Raw genomic sequence first — 15,512 nt, forward strand, 5'->3', positions numbered from 1 at the left:
TTTGTTTTTGACGTTCGTAAGATTCAGTGAGTTTGTATTGCCCATAATATACGATGTTTTAACTGGACCATGATATAGAATTTAAATATAAATTGATTTTTTTAAACAATATTTTTATTCATTAAATCTGAATTTGGATTGGGGAACAGGCTATGCCTATTTGTAACTCCTCTCTCTAATTTTGATACCTGTACACATTATAAATATATACATACATACATTCATAATTACATAGATATAGAGCATATATGATACATAATGGATAATACAGAGACTTAATAGACAGTGTTAGGGCTTGAAAACTTAAGAGTTGTTTTATGGAGATTTAAATCTTTTTGATAAGAGAATAAATTGTTGTACTTCTTGGAAAATAAGTGTGTTTATCTCAGGACTAAGTTTTGTTGACCCATTCAACAGACAACTGATTGTTTTATGATTATGTTGAAGTTTATGGCATATCTGTTTTCTCTGCATCTGAATATATGCGGCATACGAGTAAATAGTGTTCGGTATCTGCGAATTTGTGACCGCAGAGGCAAGCAGGGCTATCATCGACGTGTCTGGGGAATTTATGGCCTTGTAGATTTGAGCAGCATAATCTTAGTTTACAGTGGATTATTTGTAATTTTCTTTTCCCTAGATATAGTAATATGGTGGCACGATGGTATCTAATTTGTTTAGTGAATTTCCAAAGATAGCAAGGGATCGAGAGTTTCTAATTTCAACGTTAAGTTTGTTCCATTCTCGTATACTGGAAGGGATGAAGGAATCGGAGAAAATATCGGTTCTTCACCTGGTTTCCTTTAGTTTGATAAAATATATTGGTACGGTTAACTATATATGCTTTAGGAAGACAATGGTTTATTGTTATAGATCTTGAATATCACCAAAGCGACTGGTTATTTAACCTACTGCTTAAGTCGTAATACATCCACCCTTTTACTACAGTAATAATCTTACACATCTTAAAGAGATAGAATAACCGTGACGAATATCACATACCAGACAAACATTAATTTGGGTTTCATGTGGGAATATTGGACTGGATACATAATTTGACTTTAGGTCTATCGCTTTGTCATGAGAATATCTGTTACTATTACAAATAAGACTGGCGGGCTTTAGCTAAAGCAAATTCGGGCTGAAATATTTTGTTAGTGCGTCTCCTCGACTGATCCTTTCCTTTCACATCGTCGAATGTTGTTAACTTCAAGCAGCAAGCAAGGATGATGAATCAATGTATTGATGAACCCAATAATCTGCAGTGATATACGCGTAGGTTAATAACATCTTAGTTATGCCAAGGTTGGCATAATTGGCATAATTGATATGAAATGAAATATTATTATTAGGTCACATTTCCCCTTTAAATGTCACAATATAGGCCATCAACTAAACAAACAAACGCGAGAAGCTTACAGTTTTATCAGAAAATAACCCATTATGACTTGTTTTAGGATATGACTCGATCGTAGGAATCTCTACCCGTTTCTGATCGTGGTTTGGACGACATAAAGAGTATCCTCCATCCTGAAGACTATGATAGACAGTGGTAAGTTAGTTTACTTTTAAAAATCTACGAAACAGGGAGCGATTACAGAAACTGTCAACATATTGCTTTCTTTTATTGGAATCTAACCTAACCATTGTTCGCTGTGGTGGGTGGTAACTGGTATGGAAAATATTTTACATTTGGAAGCCTATTATACTTTATTACCACCATTAATAACATTTATGCATTACTGAAGAGATGGTTTGTCATTTCACACACTCTTATTCACGAGTATTGGGTGAAAGGTGACATATTGCGTATGCGGCCTGTATGTATAGTTTCTATTTCAAATGGACAAAATGGAGGAACAAACAAGTTTTATTCACATTTACAACTTTGTCGATATTTTCTAGACTCACGAAGCCTGTATGTTTCTCTATACAAATCGGGTAACATAAGGGGTAATGTTGGAATTTAGTTTATTTAACAAAATCACTATGTCTTTTTCGCCAATTTCCCTTAATAATACGTATTGTGTTATACAAAGAGCTATGTATCTAGTTATACCTGTCCTGATAAAATTAGATTATTACACATGTAGAGTCCGTAAAAAAACTTAGAGATAAAGGACAAAGACTTGCGTCTTGTAAGTGCCGGGTTATTATAAACGAGACATAAAAACAAACTCGGCGACAGATATAACGATCTAATATAAGGATACGTATGGACACCGCCAGCAAAACAGGTCGTCTCGTTAGGATCGCTACATTTTCATCTGGTATTATTACATTTTTTTTACAAGTGCTTATAAGATACTTAATCTTTGTTTAAACGTCCAGTTCTACATATTCAACAGTTAATGACAAAATCTACATATTCAACAGTTAATGACAAAATCTATCAACAACGTTAAAGGGGCAGTATGGAAGATTATATAAAGAGCTGGCAGTTCTCACTGTAATAGGTAAAACCTAGATAATGTACAGGGAATATGCTGAAAAATTCAGTCAAATTGTTCCACTCTGAACCGAGATATTAACGATTGAAATTTAGGTCTAGCCTCGATCATCATTACAAAAGTCGGTACGATAAAAACATAGTCTCGATTATCCATATTTGGATTAAATCATCAATGAGCGGTGAGCAGCAGATCGGATTCAAATCCAGTACAGGCTATCGGTGACATCGAGAGTTGATTATGGTCTGGATAAGTTAATTAATGACTAATTAATAATTTAGATAACATTTCAGGCCTAAAGGAAGACCAGAAATAGGCAGATTCAGTGGCGGATCAGGATGCCATCATCGTCTCTAAATTAAGTAGGCATACATACACATTGAGCTTTTTAAAGAGAGAAATCCAACACCCCGTTTGACGTCAATTTTTTTTAATAAATTAAAATCTTATTATAGATTGTAAGGTTAACCAAGAGGATAAAATTCAGATGATGTATGTTGAAACAATATCTTATTACAAAGGACATAATATCATGACAAATAGGCGGCTACAGTATTTATCATAAATATGTGTATTTAATTGATTCTTTCAGGGCAGATAACACGACGAACAATGCAAGATGCAGGAGGCAGAACAGAAAGCTATCTACCAGATGAGTATTACCCCTGGAGTGGGGTTTATCACTGGTCCAGAAGGCGAGAAAGCTGTAAAAGACGTGATCAACCAGGATAAAGACTGTTCTTACAGATTAATATTGAATATAGTGGGTAAAGAAAGACAGGGTAAAACAAGTCTTCTCAAACTTTTATCTAATGATATGTTTGACGAGAATGAAGAAAGCACCGTAGGAGTGGATCACGAACTTGTTGATACAGTTGGCTTACAGCCAGATCCAAGTCGTCTCTGGTCGAAGTTGGATATCCGAGCTGCGAATTCTAACGAATATGACGACATTTTAGGAAAGCATCTCATGATTCGATTGGGTAAAGTTAAATGTCGAACACTGAATAGTGTATTCGCCCCAGTCATAGTTTGTGCTAGAATTGGACTGATCACTTGGATAACATTTGCAATTTATTCAAATTGTATTGTTTCCGAAACATTACAATATTGGCCATGGTTCGGAATTTTACTATGTTTCATGTTTACATTTTTGATCCCGTTCCTGGGAATAGCAGACGGAACAGGAATAGGTGTTGGAATACGACATTACGTCATCTTAATAGATGCATGGTTTCGTTGGGATCTAGCATCGTGGTGTCTAGAAGACGATTCATTAGTGTATATCGGATTATCAGTTGTAGCTGTGCTGTTTTTATTTCTGGTGCTTGAGAGTGTTGAAAGTGTTGCTCTAGGTCAGTCAATGGGTATCGGGATTGCATGTTGTTTTTGTTTATGTTGTCCTCCGTCAAGTGACTTATACGTTGCCTCCAATCCCCTCCAATCACTGGAGATCCATCTATTCATATTGGGCTGTTTGATTGGTCTGTATCTTTACAGTAATTGTAACTACATAATCATGACGATTTTGATTGCGCTCTTGGCGATATTGTTTCAGACACAAACCAAATACTGCATTTGTTTAACAGTGTCAATTGCTATTGGAGCTTTGCACAATCATGGAATTATGGTTGGTCAAAACCTGTATTGCCTTTTGGATACACAATTGAAAACAATCTGCAGTAGCAGAAGAAGTCGACGATTCATTAGGCATTTGATTGGAATAGTACTTGGATTGATTCATACACGAATGTTTGGATGGGAGTTCTCGCCCGACATTGCTAAGGTATTCATTGTAATAGTTGTCGTGATGCTAGTGGAAATGTTTAGTTATCTCAAATCTATACAGCGTTCTAAACAACAAGACGCGGGCACAATAAACCACCCTAGCAAAGTGATTGGTGCAAGAACTAGATCTCCACGTTTAAAGTTATTGGTTAGAGATTTTGCAGGTCACCCATTATACTATACAGCTCACCATTTATATATGACAGGCCAGTGTGTTTATTTATTAGTGTTCAGTCTAGTAGAAGCTTCTGAAGACTTTCAGATGGTGCTTCAGGATATCCTTCGGTGGTTGCGATCGATACAATTACATAGTCATTATCCCCATACCCGCGTGTTTCTAGTGGGAACACACCGTGACGATATGCGCATTACGAAAAGGACAAAGGCTGAAATAAAAGAACAGTTAAAAAGAAGTGTTCACAGAATATATCATAACATTATCGTGTGGAACGACGATGACACATCTCTGTTTCCAGTAGAAAATTCTTCCCGGTGTCCCACCGATAAGGACCACAAAAATCTTAAGGATAAAATAATTAAGCAGACAACAGACATCATATTACAGGAAAAGTTCCCAGTAAAATTCTTTTTTTTCTTCACTATAATAGAACATTACAGAAAAGAACAGATATTCTCCGAATATTTTCAAAATGTGTATAGGTTGTGCAAGGATATGAAACTTATGCTAGCAACAGAATCTGAATTTGAGGAAATGTTAATATTCTTTCATAAAATGGGTGAAATAATGTTCCGACGGAATGATAATGAATTACAAATGCTCATCATTTTCGATCCCCGCAGTTTACTAAATATTGTAAGCCATATCATAAATGTGCCGAAAATGAGTGAAAGACCACCACATCTGGTCGACGACTGGTCCATATTAGAAGAGCGTGGAATTTGTTCAGCTGCATTGTTTAAACATGTATTTGAACAACATTGTCCTACAGGAATAGCTATGGAGTCGGCTATAGCTGCTTTATCCCGCTTTCACCTGATTTGTGAATTAAACACGTCATTCATTATTCCATCATCTCTTCCAGAAGATCTCCCTTATCCAGAAAAATGCTGGTCTGTCCACAAGAAAGACATTATGGTTTATATCAAATGCCTTCCACACTTCCCACAGGAGTTGTTTCTTCATCTTCTTTGTGCTTGTGCAGAGTTTGACTGCAGCGCGAGGGAAGGTATTGCCAATATGAGTAGACGCCAAGCAATCTTCACATATGACAATCAGCTGTGTTATCAATTGGAAAAGTGTGACGATGACAAACATGGTTTCTTGAAAATAGTACTTCGCGGTGATGCCCTTGGTAATAGATCAACTGTCCTATTAATGATTTGGCGATGTTTGAACAATATTGTGAAACAGGATTTTAAGATGTGTAAATTGATGATGGGATACCTCTGCCCTTGTACCTCACCGCATGAAGATGGCAGCAAAGAAGTAAGTTTCCCGCATTGAAGAATTCCAAAAGTGTTTATTCTTCGATTAGTGTTATTTAATATGAGCAATAAACATATAAATTACCCATTGCAGTAAAGCAAAGCAAACCGTTAATCCATTCAAATAGTTGTGGGGGGCATTTATGCAAAGTGAATTTTTTATATGACAAAAAGGCTAATTTTATAAATACATATCCTGTTTTCAAGTAATATAACAATGCTATTCGATAAGAGATAAAACCTCGATAACATCACATTTAGTAAAGAAAGGTGTGTCACACATCCTCGTATTTTACAATACCTTTTCTCAGGTGTAGCCATTACATAATGTCTAAAAAAACCACAAATGTCAAGCAAACTATGACACTATCTTAATGTTGTATTTTTATTTTTAGAAGCACTTGTTGACAATTGCCAATAATATCGAAGAATTGGAATCTATTCCTGATAAATCTGATTTTTGGTGTTGTGGTCGAAAAGTAAACATCGTAAATGGACAGGTAAACTGAATTTACCCATGCAAACATATTTTCTTAATAAAGCTTGTGTGTCTGGGAAATGAACGTTCCGATACTATATTATTATTAACCTTAAAAAAACAAACCTAGAAAACAAACTCCAGGACCACCTAATGTTAAATGGCACTCTGACATATCAACTTTAGTCACTTGAACGCCCACAACCAATTGTGGACGCCGGACGGACGGACTGAAATACGGGCCGGGCGACGACAATATACGACCACATTTCAATGTGGGCGTATAAAAATGAAATCAATCGACAACACATATAATCAAATGTTAGTGATCTAAATTTATATAACTACCAACCGACCGCCTGTCAATATGCGATGCAGCGTTAGGCTATTAGGGCTACAGGTATCCGGATATTTAAATGGTATAATATCTAATACAAACATATATATAAAGATATTGATATCCCTTCTACAAATATTATCAGGACTTAAATATTCAGAAATCCGGTTCACAATGTAAGCGGGTATTTGGGTTCACAAACTGAACTGGATCATATTGTAACTAATATAATGGTACATTTTTATTTGGATTGCTCACAAAGGCCGTACCTACTTCCTTCACTATAATTAAGTAATTATGAGATCACCCACACTGATCAACAGTGAATATTCCTTGGGCCGCTACTATAAAAAGACTTTCGCAATACCTCTGTGAAAAAGGTTGGAGATCACTAACCACCATGACGTGACGTCAGACGTTATTTAAATCTTTATGTAAAATCCATAAAAAAGTGTCGTAACCCCATTGTTTTTATTTATTTTTAAGCTATCATTTATCTACATTTATATTTTTGTAAGCTCAGTTACATACATACACATTTGAAGACTGAATGAAAATTTATTCTTGCCTAATGTGATTTCTGAGAAAATGTGTCTCCATAAACGCGGCGTAAATGGTTGTTTTTTTTATTCGTTGTTAGGAAATAATTTGTTGACATTTATTTTTTTGTAAGATGAATTACATACATACGCATTTGAAGACTTCATTCTTGCGTAATGTGTGATTTCTGAGAAATTGTGTCGCAATAAGTATAGAAGGGTATCGCTGCCAATATTAAATGCTCTGCTAAAATGTCTTTTCCATTGATTATATGTAAAAAGTACAATGTACAAAGTCCTAATACCGGTAATGATGAAGTCAAAATACCTGTAAGGCCAAAGTTAAATGTAACAAGCCAAATGTAATGTGTCAAATGACAAATGTTTTATCCGAAAAGGCTGTTTTTTGAAATGTCTCTCATATTTACATTTGCGCTCTGCCACATCTCATTTGTCGTTCACGCTTTCTACCTGGCATCTTACGCAGAGCACTAACTATGATATGCAAATATAGATATCACGTGACTTATTAACATATACGGAAACGATGCCGAGATTAACCTGGCACACTGTAATCCAGCAGACTATAAGAGGAAATCAACCTGGCACACTATAAGAAATTTACTTACCTTGAAGAACGATCAAATTTGGATGGTACTAAACTGTATTACCATGATAACGTGAAGGGGGGAGGGGCATGCAATGTCCAAATACGGGTCATAATACGAAATTCCAGATATCATTTTACATATCAGTGAAAAGCACGTTCATGGATACCCATTCCTCTCTTTAAGTACATGTATATTCATTATTAGTAGCCTGTACTAAAATTTAGAGAGAGGGTGTGGGGCGGTGGCGAGGGTTTAAAATGTTAAAATACGGGTCTTAATACGAAATTCCAGTTATCGTGTTATACATCACTGGAAAGTATGTTTCTATGGCTCTTTGAATCTATTAATTATTTCCTGCCTCATTCATTATTACGTACTTTAGAGAAAGAAAAATCCTCGTTTTGTCGAAAGAAGTGTGTCGCTGTCCGACAGTAACCTAATTACTAAATATTGACTATACTTTCATTTTATGTTATTTTGTCGAAGGCTCGGATTAGCCATACCAATCACATGATTTTATTGCAGGCGCGGTCGTCCAGCGAATTTCTTATAGTTTGCCATGTTGATTGCCTCAATATCGTGCGGTAAATATCTTATAGTGTGCTGGTTTATACTGTGCTAGGTTGAGCTCGGTCTCGTTTCCGTATATGCGAAGACACGTGATATCCTACATTTGCATATCAAACTTAGTGCTCTGCGTAACATGCTATGTAGAAAGCATGAAGGACAAATGAGATGCGGCAGAGCTCAAATGTAAAATGTAATGAAGGAAATGTAAAATGTAGACACGACAAAAACAGCATTTTCCATTAAACATTTGACACGTTGCATTTGACGTTTTACATCTAACTTTGCCCTTCGAGGTATTTTGACTTTATCATTACCGGTAATTAATGGAAAAGACATTTTAGCAGAGCATTTAATATTGGCAGCGATACCCTTCCATACATAAGAAAGCTACTCTTTTGTTATAATTTAATATAATAAAAAAAATAATAATTCAGAAATGCAGTTTTAATTCTCTTGCTAATACTAGATGAATCATTGAGTTATTTTATCTTTCTTTTGAGACGAAAACCTTTTCACAAAAGACCCGGAATGTTAATGTGTTGGGAGATTAGAGGTTCCGCTATATATTGCTTTGGCATAATCCCGCTAATAACAACAAACGCCACTCGTTAACATAAATAATATACACAAAAACACATACTTATGGAAAAACAGCTACTTATTTATTTGGGCGACGTTTCGAAGAGTATTCTCTCAACGTTATCAAAAGTATTAGCTTGATAACGTTGAGAGAATACTCTTCGAAACGTCGCCCAAATAAATAAGTAGCTGTTTTTCCATAAGTATGTGTTTTTGTGTATTGCTCTACCCAGTTACTAAATGCCTCTAAAAGATTATAAATAATATAATTAAGTTAGGAAATGAAATGGGGTTTAACGCATAGGCGTACGAGCCAGGGGTGCAGGGGGGGGGGGGGGGGGCAGCTGCCCCCCTAACTTTCGGGCAAGCTGACTTTTCGGGCAGACGGGTAAAGTGAAAAAAAAAATATTTCATCTACTTGGCAAAATAAAGTGCCCGGAATCTAATAAAACACTAATTTTACGGGCTGGAATAGCAGTAAAACGCGTTTGCGGCCGTCAAATATTCCAAAATTTTTCTTGGGGGGTCCTTACAAGGTCAGCTCCGCTTCTTCGCCTCTCGAAGAAAACGGGGCTGCTGTCTGTAAACCTGAAATTTTTTCGGGCATTTCTAGTTTTGCTTCCCTGTCACCGAGCCCAAATAAAACATTAATTTTACTTATCTTTTAATTGAATACCACGAATTTGTACTTAGTTGACTATGGATTAAAACATTTTGTCTGGAGCCACTCTGCTTTGTGCGACATTTTTCGGGCATCGATTATTATTTGTGAATGCGGCTGGAACAGTCTGATTGAATGGTTGGAATTCAAAATGGGATTTAGGTTACAAAACCATTGGATACTGTTGGAGTTTCTTACACGGGCTAGAATAGCAGAAAACGCATATGCGGTGGTCCAATTTTCAAAATTTTCTCCGGGGGGGAGGGGGGGGCCTCCATACTCCGCGACGATTGATTGGTTGTTTGGAATTCGGATCAGTCAGGTGGGCTATATTGGACCAAATTGAAGTTGCTGTATTCACAGGCTGGAATAGCAGGAAAACCCGTTTGCGGCAGTTAAATTTTCTGCTAACGGTCCCGTCTTCGTGGACTGTAAACGATTGATCTTTTGATTGGAATTCGAGTCAGCCATCTTAATTAGGCTATAATAGACCACTTTGTTCAAGGACTGAAATAGCAGGAAAACGTGTTTGCAGCCGTCAAATATTCCAAAATTTTCTTGGGGGGGGGGGGGGGCATGCAAGGTAAGCTCCGTTTCTTCGCCTCTCGAGGAAGACCGACGCCGCTGTCTGTAAACCCGAAATTTTTTCGGGCATTTCGGGTTCTGCCCCCCCTAACTGTCATCGAGCCCGTACGCCTATGGTTTAACGTCCTACTCCGACTGGGCTAATGAAGACGTAATTAAGTTATACATTATTATATAGATGCATGTGGTATCAAGAGAAGATGATCGTTTGTTAGAAACCAAGAAAACCTCGGCTACAGATGTTAAAATAAAAGATCGATTGCTCATGGAGGTACCAAACCATGTGTACAAAACTATATGTGATTATCTTAATCCCCCAAAGCCTCTGGGTCAAGACTGGACAATGCTGGCAGGTAAGATTGAAAATAGTTAGGTTTTTCATTCCAATTAAAGGCAGATATTATAAAATAAATTGAAATTTAACCTCCCACTTTTCTGCACCGACTGACGCCACACAGGAAATTTTGTCCGGACAACTGCACTAGGGCCTGCTCTTATATCAAATTCCAACTGTCAAGGGGTTTTTTTTAGGTGCAGGTCAATGTGTACACAGGAACTTGGTTTTTTGTCCCATCTGAACCACTAGGCAGCTGTTTTTGTCAGAGCCTCCCCCTACACAACTGACAAGGGGAAACCATGCCGGAAAATCCCGAGTACCAACCAACCACCTTTTTTCCCGACATATTTATATTGTGTTATTGTGTCCTGTTAAAGCTCCTGTCTAAGTTTTTAAGGTTATTTATTTCAGGACTGCAAAAACTGTAAAACTTTCATTAAACATAAAATATGCAAGAGCTAAATCTGCCTATTGCAGGTCTTTCTTTAGGCCTGAAATGTTATCTAAATTATTAATTAGACATTAATTAACTTATCCAGACCATAATCAACTCTCAATGTCATCACTAGCCTGCAATGTTTTCTGGATTAGGATCCTATTTGCTGCTAAAATTTCATTCAAGATTTAATCATGAAATGGATAATTGAGACTATGTTTCTTATCGTACCGACTTTAGTAATGACGATCGAGGCTAGGCCAAAAATTCAATAGATAAATTCTGGGTTCAGAGTGAATCAATTTGACTGAAATTTTCAGCAAATTCCCTTTATGTTATCTAGTTTTTAACTATTATAACCAGAACTGCCAGCTCTTTATCTAATCTCCCATAATATATCTTTAATACATTCTTATTTATCATGTAGGTTTGTTGGACTTGACAGTAAGAGATGTGGAAATTATCAATTTCAAGAATTCCGACAACCCATGCTCAGCTGTTCTTACAACATGGTGTAACAGACAGCCAGATACAAAAATGGTGGATTTACTAAAACTTCTAGAGAAAATGGAAAGATTTGATGTTGTGGCAGCCATAGAAAATGAAGAATTTCTATCATAAATCAGGCATATTGGAACTGGGGTATTGAATTGGAACAAGATGACAGTCTTTTGACTTTGTCCAAGATATTATTTAGCATTCATGTTTCAAATAGTAAATGCAGTAGGACCGCACTACACGCAAAACAAAACCAACAAGACAAACCTGCGGACAAGAAAAACTACATAGACACTGCAAGAAATAAACAAATATCAAATCAAGTGAATGGATCTGGGGGCCAGCTGTAAGTGTCCAATGCGCTGTACAGTAACTAGTATTAGAAATAATTATAATGCTATATGACAAAAAAAATATTTTAGTTGTATAATGATATAGGGTATGTTATTTTCCCCTGGTAATACAAATGAACATATATTATGTACATGAGCTGTTCTTATTTACATAAAATATACTAGTCTCACGATGCTTTATTATATTGACATTTTTATTTTTTATAATATATTTTTATTTTTTCTCTTTGTAATTCATATATTGATAGTTGTTATGGTTAAAACATGACTTTAATGTAAAATCGTCACAAGTTCTTATTTAATTGATAGTTGATATGGTTAAAACATCACTTTAATGGAAAATCGTCACAAGTTCTTATTTAATTGATAGTTGATATGGTTAAAACATCACTTTAATGGAAAATCGTCACAAGTTATTATTATGTAATGACCAAATCTTTAAAGATACTTTTCCTTAACAGTTTCAATCCTAAATTTATAATCATTAATTGGAAATCATTGATAAACTGCCAGGACAAATTTGTTTAATACCATAAACATTATATCTTTCTTGATTAAGGGAAAGCTTTTTTGACAATCTACCAAATTTAATGGTGACTCCAATATGTTGTGGGGGTTGGGTGGCCGAATGGTTTAACGCCTGCTCGTTAGATCATAAGGTCTGTTACTGAGTCAAGTGGCGCGGTTTCGATTCCCTGTTCGTACGTGACAAGAGGTATGATCGCCTGTCCAACCCTGTGGATTTCCCCCCATGTCCTCCGATTTCTTTCTCTCTCTCTCTCCATTATTTTGTGTACTTGCAAGACAATGAATGGATGAATGCTGGTGTTGTTAGCAAACAAATTCTGGTAAGATATCAATGGCTGACTTAGGGTTAACTTTATTAGTTTATTGTATGTCTATTAGGTAATGAGTTTATAATGGTACTTTTTGTGGTCATTACAAATATCATACTTTTACTCTTTTAGATAAAAAAAAGAGGGGGGGGGGGGGTGGCCGAATGGTTAACACGTGCATGTTGGATCATAAGGTCTGTCATTGAGTCAAGTGTGGTTTCCATTCCCCACTAGTACGTCTCAAGTAATAGGGTTGTCTCCGACACCTAAAGAATCCTATAGGATTTTGTTTGAATTATGTTTTATAGAAACTGTTACTACCACACTCTGTTTGTTTACATTTTGTTCAGGCCACTCACTTATACTTTTATATACTTTTTGTTTTATTTTTGTGTCTATATATTTTATTTCAATATGTTGTAATGGATACTGTACAATTCCATAAAGGTATATTTAAAAAAAAAAGAATTTATTAAATAAACTGTAACTGTGTTATCAATTCTCAGTCCTGTTGCTTCCATGGCCAAAGTGCAATCTCAGTATAACAATATTACAGTTGAAATAAGAAAGAACACTTCAATATATGGTATATTGTATTTATATTAATTTACATAGGAATATTTCTATAAACATTTTCCTTTTACAAGTTTTCAAGTGAGTACAATTATCTATTGTCAAGATGTGTCAGTTTTTTGAACCATGTGAAGTTTCCATCGAATGTCTTTCTTTATCTGTGGTGGAACAATCAATATCGGCTCTGAAAGAAAAATACAATTTTTTTTCTCAAAATTACCCAAAACAACAGATACTCCCACATTTATTTCCAGATAATGTTTTCTATCAAGACATGACAATGGTAGAATTTCATAGGGAACATCTTTATTTTTTTAAAGACTTACCTATTTTCTCACCAGGGCTGTTTACTTGTTTTCCTTGTTGCACAGCCTGAGCTATGGCATTAGATGTTGTATTTGGTCCCAATACCTGAAATAAATAAAACTTATTGGTGACTTATTGTATGCCAATTTGTTCTTTTGCCTTCTGCTGACGTTGACCTTGTAGATTAATCACGTAAATTATTAATTTCCGTCCAAGTCCGGATTTTTTTCTGTATGCAAATGAGCTTTATGGTAGATCCCATATAAGGTATATGTTCTAATATGCTAAGTTCTATTATGCATTTGTCTATTATGCAAAATGCAGAATGGAGAAGTGTAATGTGCAAAATAACTATTATACTGTATTTTGTATTACTGACAAATGTATTCCGTATTTTAACACTCTGACAATGGTATTGTGGAGCATTGGAAACTGCAAATTGTAAAACTAAAATACGTATTTTGAACTACTGACATATGCATTTTGCATTGTGAACATTGAAATAATATTGGCAAAGTTATCCTTCTATAGTACAGTAGATAAAATACCCAGGTAAATTCAGAACTCTAAAATATACTTACAGTATCAGTATTAGAAGTATCGGTTGAGTTTAACCAGATTTCTGGTATACTAGTATCTATTACTGATAGAAACATATCATACATCTCCTGTAGTTTACTAGCTTCATCATCATAATAAAACTCTACTAATATCTTTAATAATAGATTCATATCATCTGTAAGTAAATCAAAATATATATAAAATAATAATACAAACATGGCAATAAGTAAAGAGCTATGACTTTTCATGTTACAGGAACTCTGAAGTCACTCACAGTTATAGAAAAACTGAAATTTCTGAAGTAACTGCTCATCAAAAGAAGGAATCATTTGAAATATTCACTATAAAAATACAAATCTTAAATAATGTGAATTGCTATGTAGTCAGAATGAGATCAGTTCCCACATTTGATAACTCAGAAGGATTCATGTTACCCCAGTTGGGTCCAAGGAACACCCATTTAAGTAATATTCTGTTTTGTCTCCCCTGAATTACTGTTCAGTTCATTGATTAACTGGTATCACCTAACAACAACGAAGAGATAATATAAAACAAATGTAATTATATAGCATTAAGTAATAAAATGAAGTTAGAAACCAACCTTTAAATCCTGTAACTGATGTGATAATTTTAGCTAAAGCTTCAATTAATGCACAACCTTCATTAGAACTTCCTTCTTTTAAATTCCATTTTTTAACTGAACCCTTTTTACGTGATTTCCTGTAGAATGAAAATGATCTTGGTGAACATTATGTATGTCTAATTGAATATTATGCTTTTAACAGTACATGTAATCTATAAGCTAAATGTTTGAATTTCTGAAAACCAGATGACAGGTAGATTTTTCAGTTAAGACATTTTCAAAGTCGAACAGACACATCTGCAAACATGGCCAAATTTAGAGTTTTAGTATAGACAACAAATGTTTAAACAAATTACAGTAAATCCAAAATGTGCCAAGACTTAAATGTTTGAAGTTGATTTAGATGTTAGCTACATGAAACAACCACAAGACAACATGCTCCTTACAGAAGAGTCCTGTGACAATTGATATCAGATGTTCTTCAGAGAAACTGGACCATGCATTGTGTACAATACCTGAAACAACTTTCAGATGGCTTGAATTTATATATGGAACTATGCATCAACAATTTAAAACTTAAAGCTTCATTATAATCATTCGACACCAATATTTCTATTTTGGGCTACAATAAAAATGAAATCCTATCTTACCCTGTCATTTTACTGAATACAGTAGAACGGGAAGAATCATATGTGTATCGTGAATGAACACTCTCACCAGCAGCACTACTTGTATCAGAGAATAAATCAGCATCTGCCCCTACCGGTACACCTCCTTCTACAAATAAACATGTTGATTCTAGTTATTTTAAGTTTGAAACATTTAACACTGGTTCTTTTTGCCTCAAATCCAAAAGTACCCTTGAGGTTCAATTCACTCCCAACATAAATCCTTTAATATAACCCTGTCTTCATTAGCCCAGTCAGAGCAGAACAGTAGGATGTTAAACCCAATTTCATTTCATTTTAATATAACCTGTAAAATA

The 15,512-nt window shown here is 35.2% G+C and overlaps 2 protein-coding genes across 6 annotated transcripts in view; one reads left to right on the top strand and one right to left on the bottom strand.

The window, feature by feature from the left end:
* Nucleotides 1-1,239: 1,239 nt before the first annotated feature.
* On the top strand, nucleotides 1,240-12,999 carry LOC126817672 (uncharacterized). 4 transcript variants are annotated; one of them, XM_050544775.2, is made up of 5 exons: nucleotides 1,240-1,552; nucleotides 3,043-5,685; nucleotides 6,080-6,184; nucleotides 10,223-10,397; nucleotides 11,245-12,999. In XM_050544775.2, exons 2-5 carry the CDS (start codon nucleotides 3,070-3,072, stop codon nucleotides 11,436-11,438), a joined length of 3,090 nt encoding a protein of 1,029 aa, XP_050400732.1. In that variant the 5' UTR covers nucleotides 1,240-1,552; nucleotides 3,043-3,069; the 3' UTR covers nucleotides 11,439-12,999. The 4 variants fall into 4 exon arrangements, with proteins under 4 accessions (XP_050400732.1, XP_050400733.1, XP_050400734.1 ...); XM_050544776.2 differs by lacking the exon at nucleotides 1,240-1,552 and adding an exon at nucleotides 2,146-2,270; XM_050544777.2 differs by lacking the exon at nucleotides 1,240-1,552 and adding an exon at nucleotides 2,368-2,456.
* Nucleotides 13,000-13,086: 87 nt separating this feature from the next.
* LOC126817671 (putative elongator complex protein 1) overlaps nucleotides 13,087-15,512 on the bottom strand; it is a 28,408-nt gene continuing 25,982 nt past the window's right edge. For both annotated transcript variants that reach the window (XM_050544773.1, XM_050544774.2), the window contains exons 30-34: nucleotides 15,178-15,304; nucleotides 14,546-14,664; nucleotides 13,965-14,119; nucleotides 13,404-13,488; nucleotides 13,087-13,261 (exon numbers count right to left, since the gene is read on the bottom strand). In XM_050544773.1, the coding sequence (XP_050400730.1) occupies nucleotides 13,179-13,261; nucleotides 13,404-13,488; nucleotides 13,965-14,119; nucleotides 14,546-14,664; nucleotides 15,178-15,304 (569 nt within the window). In that variant the 3' untranslated portion in view covers nucleotides 13,087-13,178. The remainder of the gene's footprint in view (nucleotides 13,262-13,403; nucleotides 13,489-13,964; nucleotides 14,120-14,545; nucleotides 14,665-15,177; nucleotides 15,305-15,512) is intronic.

Source organism: Patella vulgata, chromosome 4 (assembly GCF_932274485.2).
Source record: "Patella vulgata chromosome 4, xgPatVulg1.2, whole genome shotgun sequence".
Classification (NCBI taxonomy): domain Eukaryota; kingdom Metazoa; phylum Mollusca; class Gastropoda; family Patellidae; genus Patella; species Patella vulgata.

What these genes read in the sequence shown, in the direction of transcription:
- LOC126817672 (XM_050544775.2), top strand. Translation starts at nt 3,070, where the DNA reads ATGCAGGAGGCAGAACAGAAAGCTATCTACCAGATGAGTATTACCCCT. An exon ending in ATGAAGATGGCAGCAAAGAA is followed by an intron (nt 5,686 to 6,079) that starts GTAAGTTTCCCG and finishes TTTTATTTTTAG; the next exon opens with AAGCACTTGTTGACAATTGC. An exon ending in AGACTGGACAATGCTGGCAG is followed by an intron (nt 10,398 to 11,244) that starts GTAAGATTGAAA and finishes TTTATCATGTAG; the next exon opens with GTTTGTTGGACTTGACAGTA.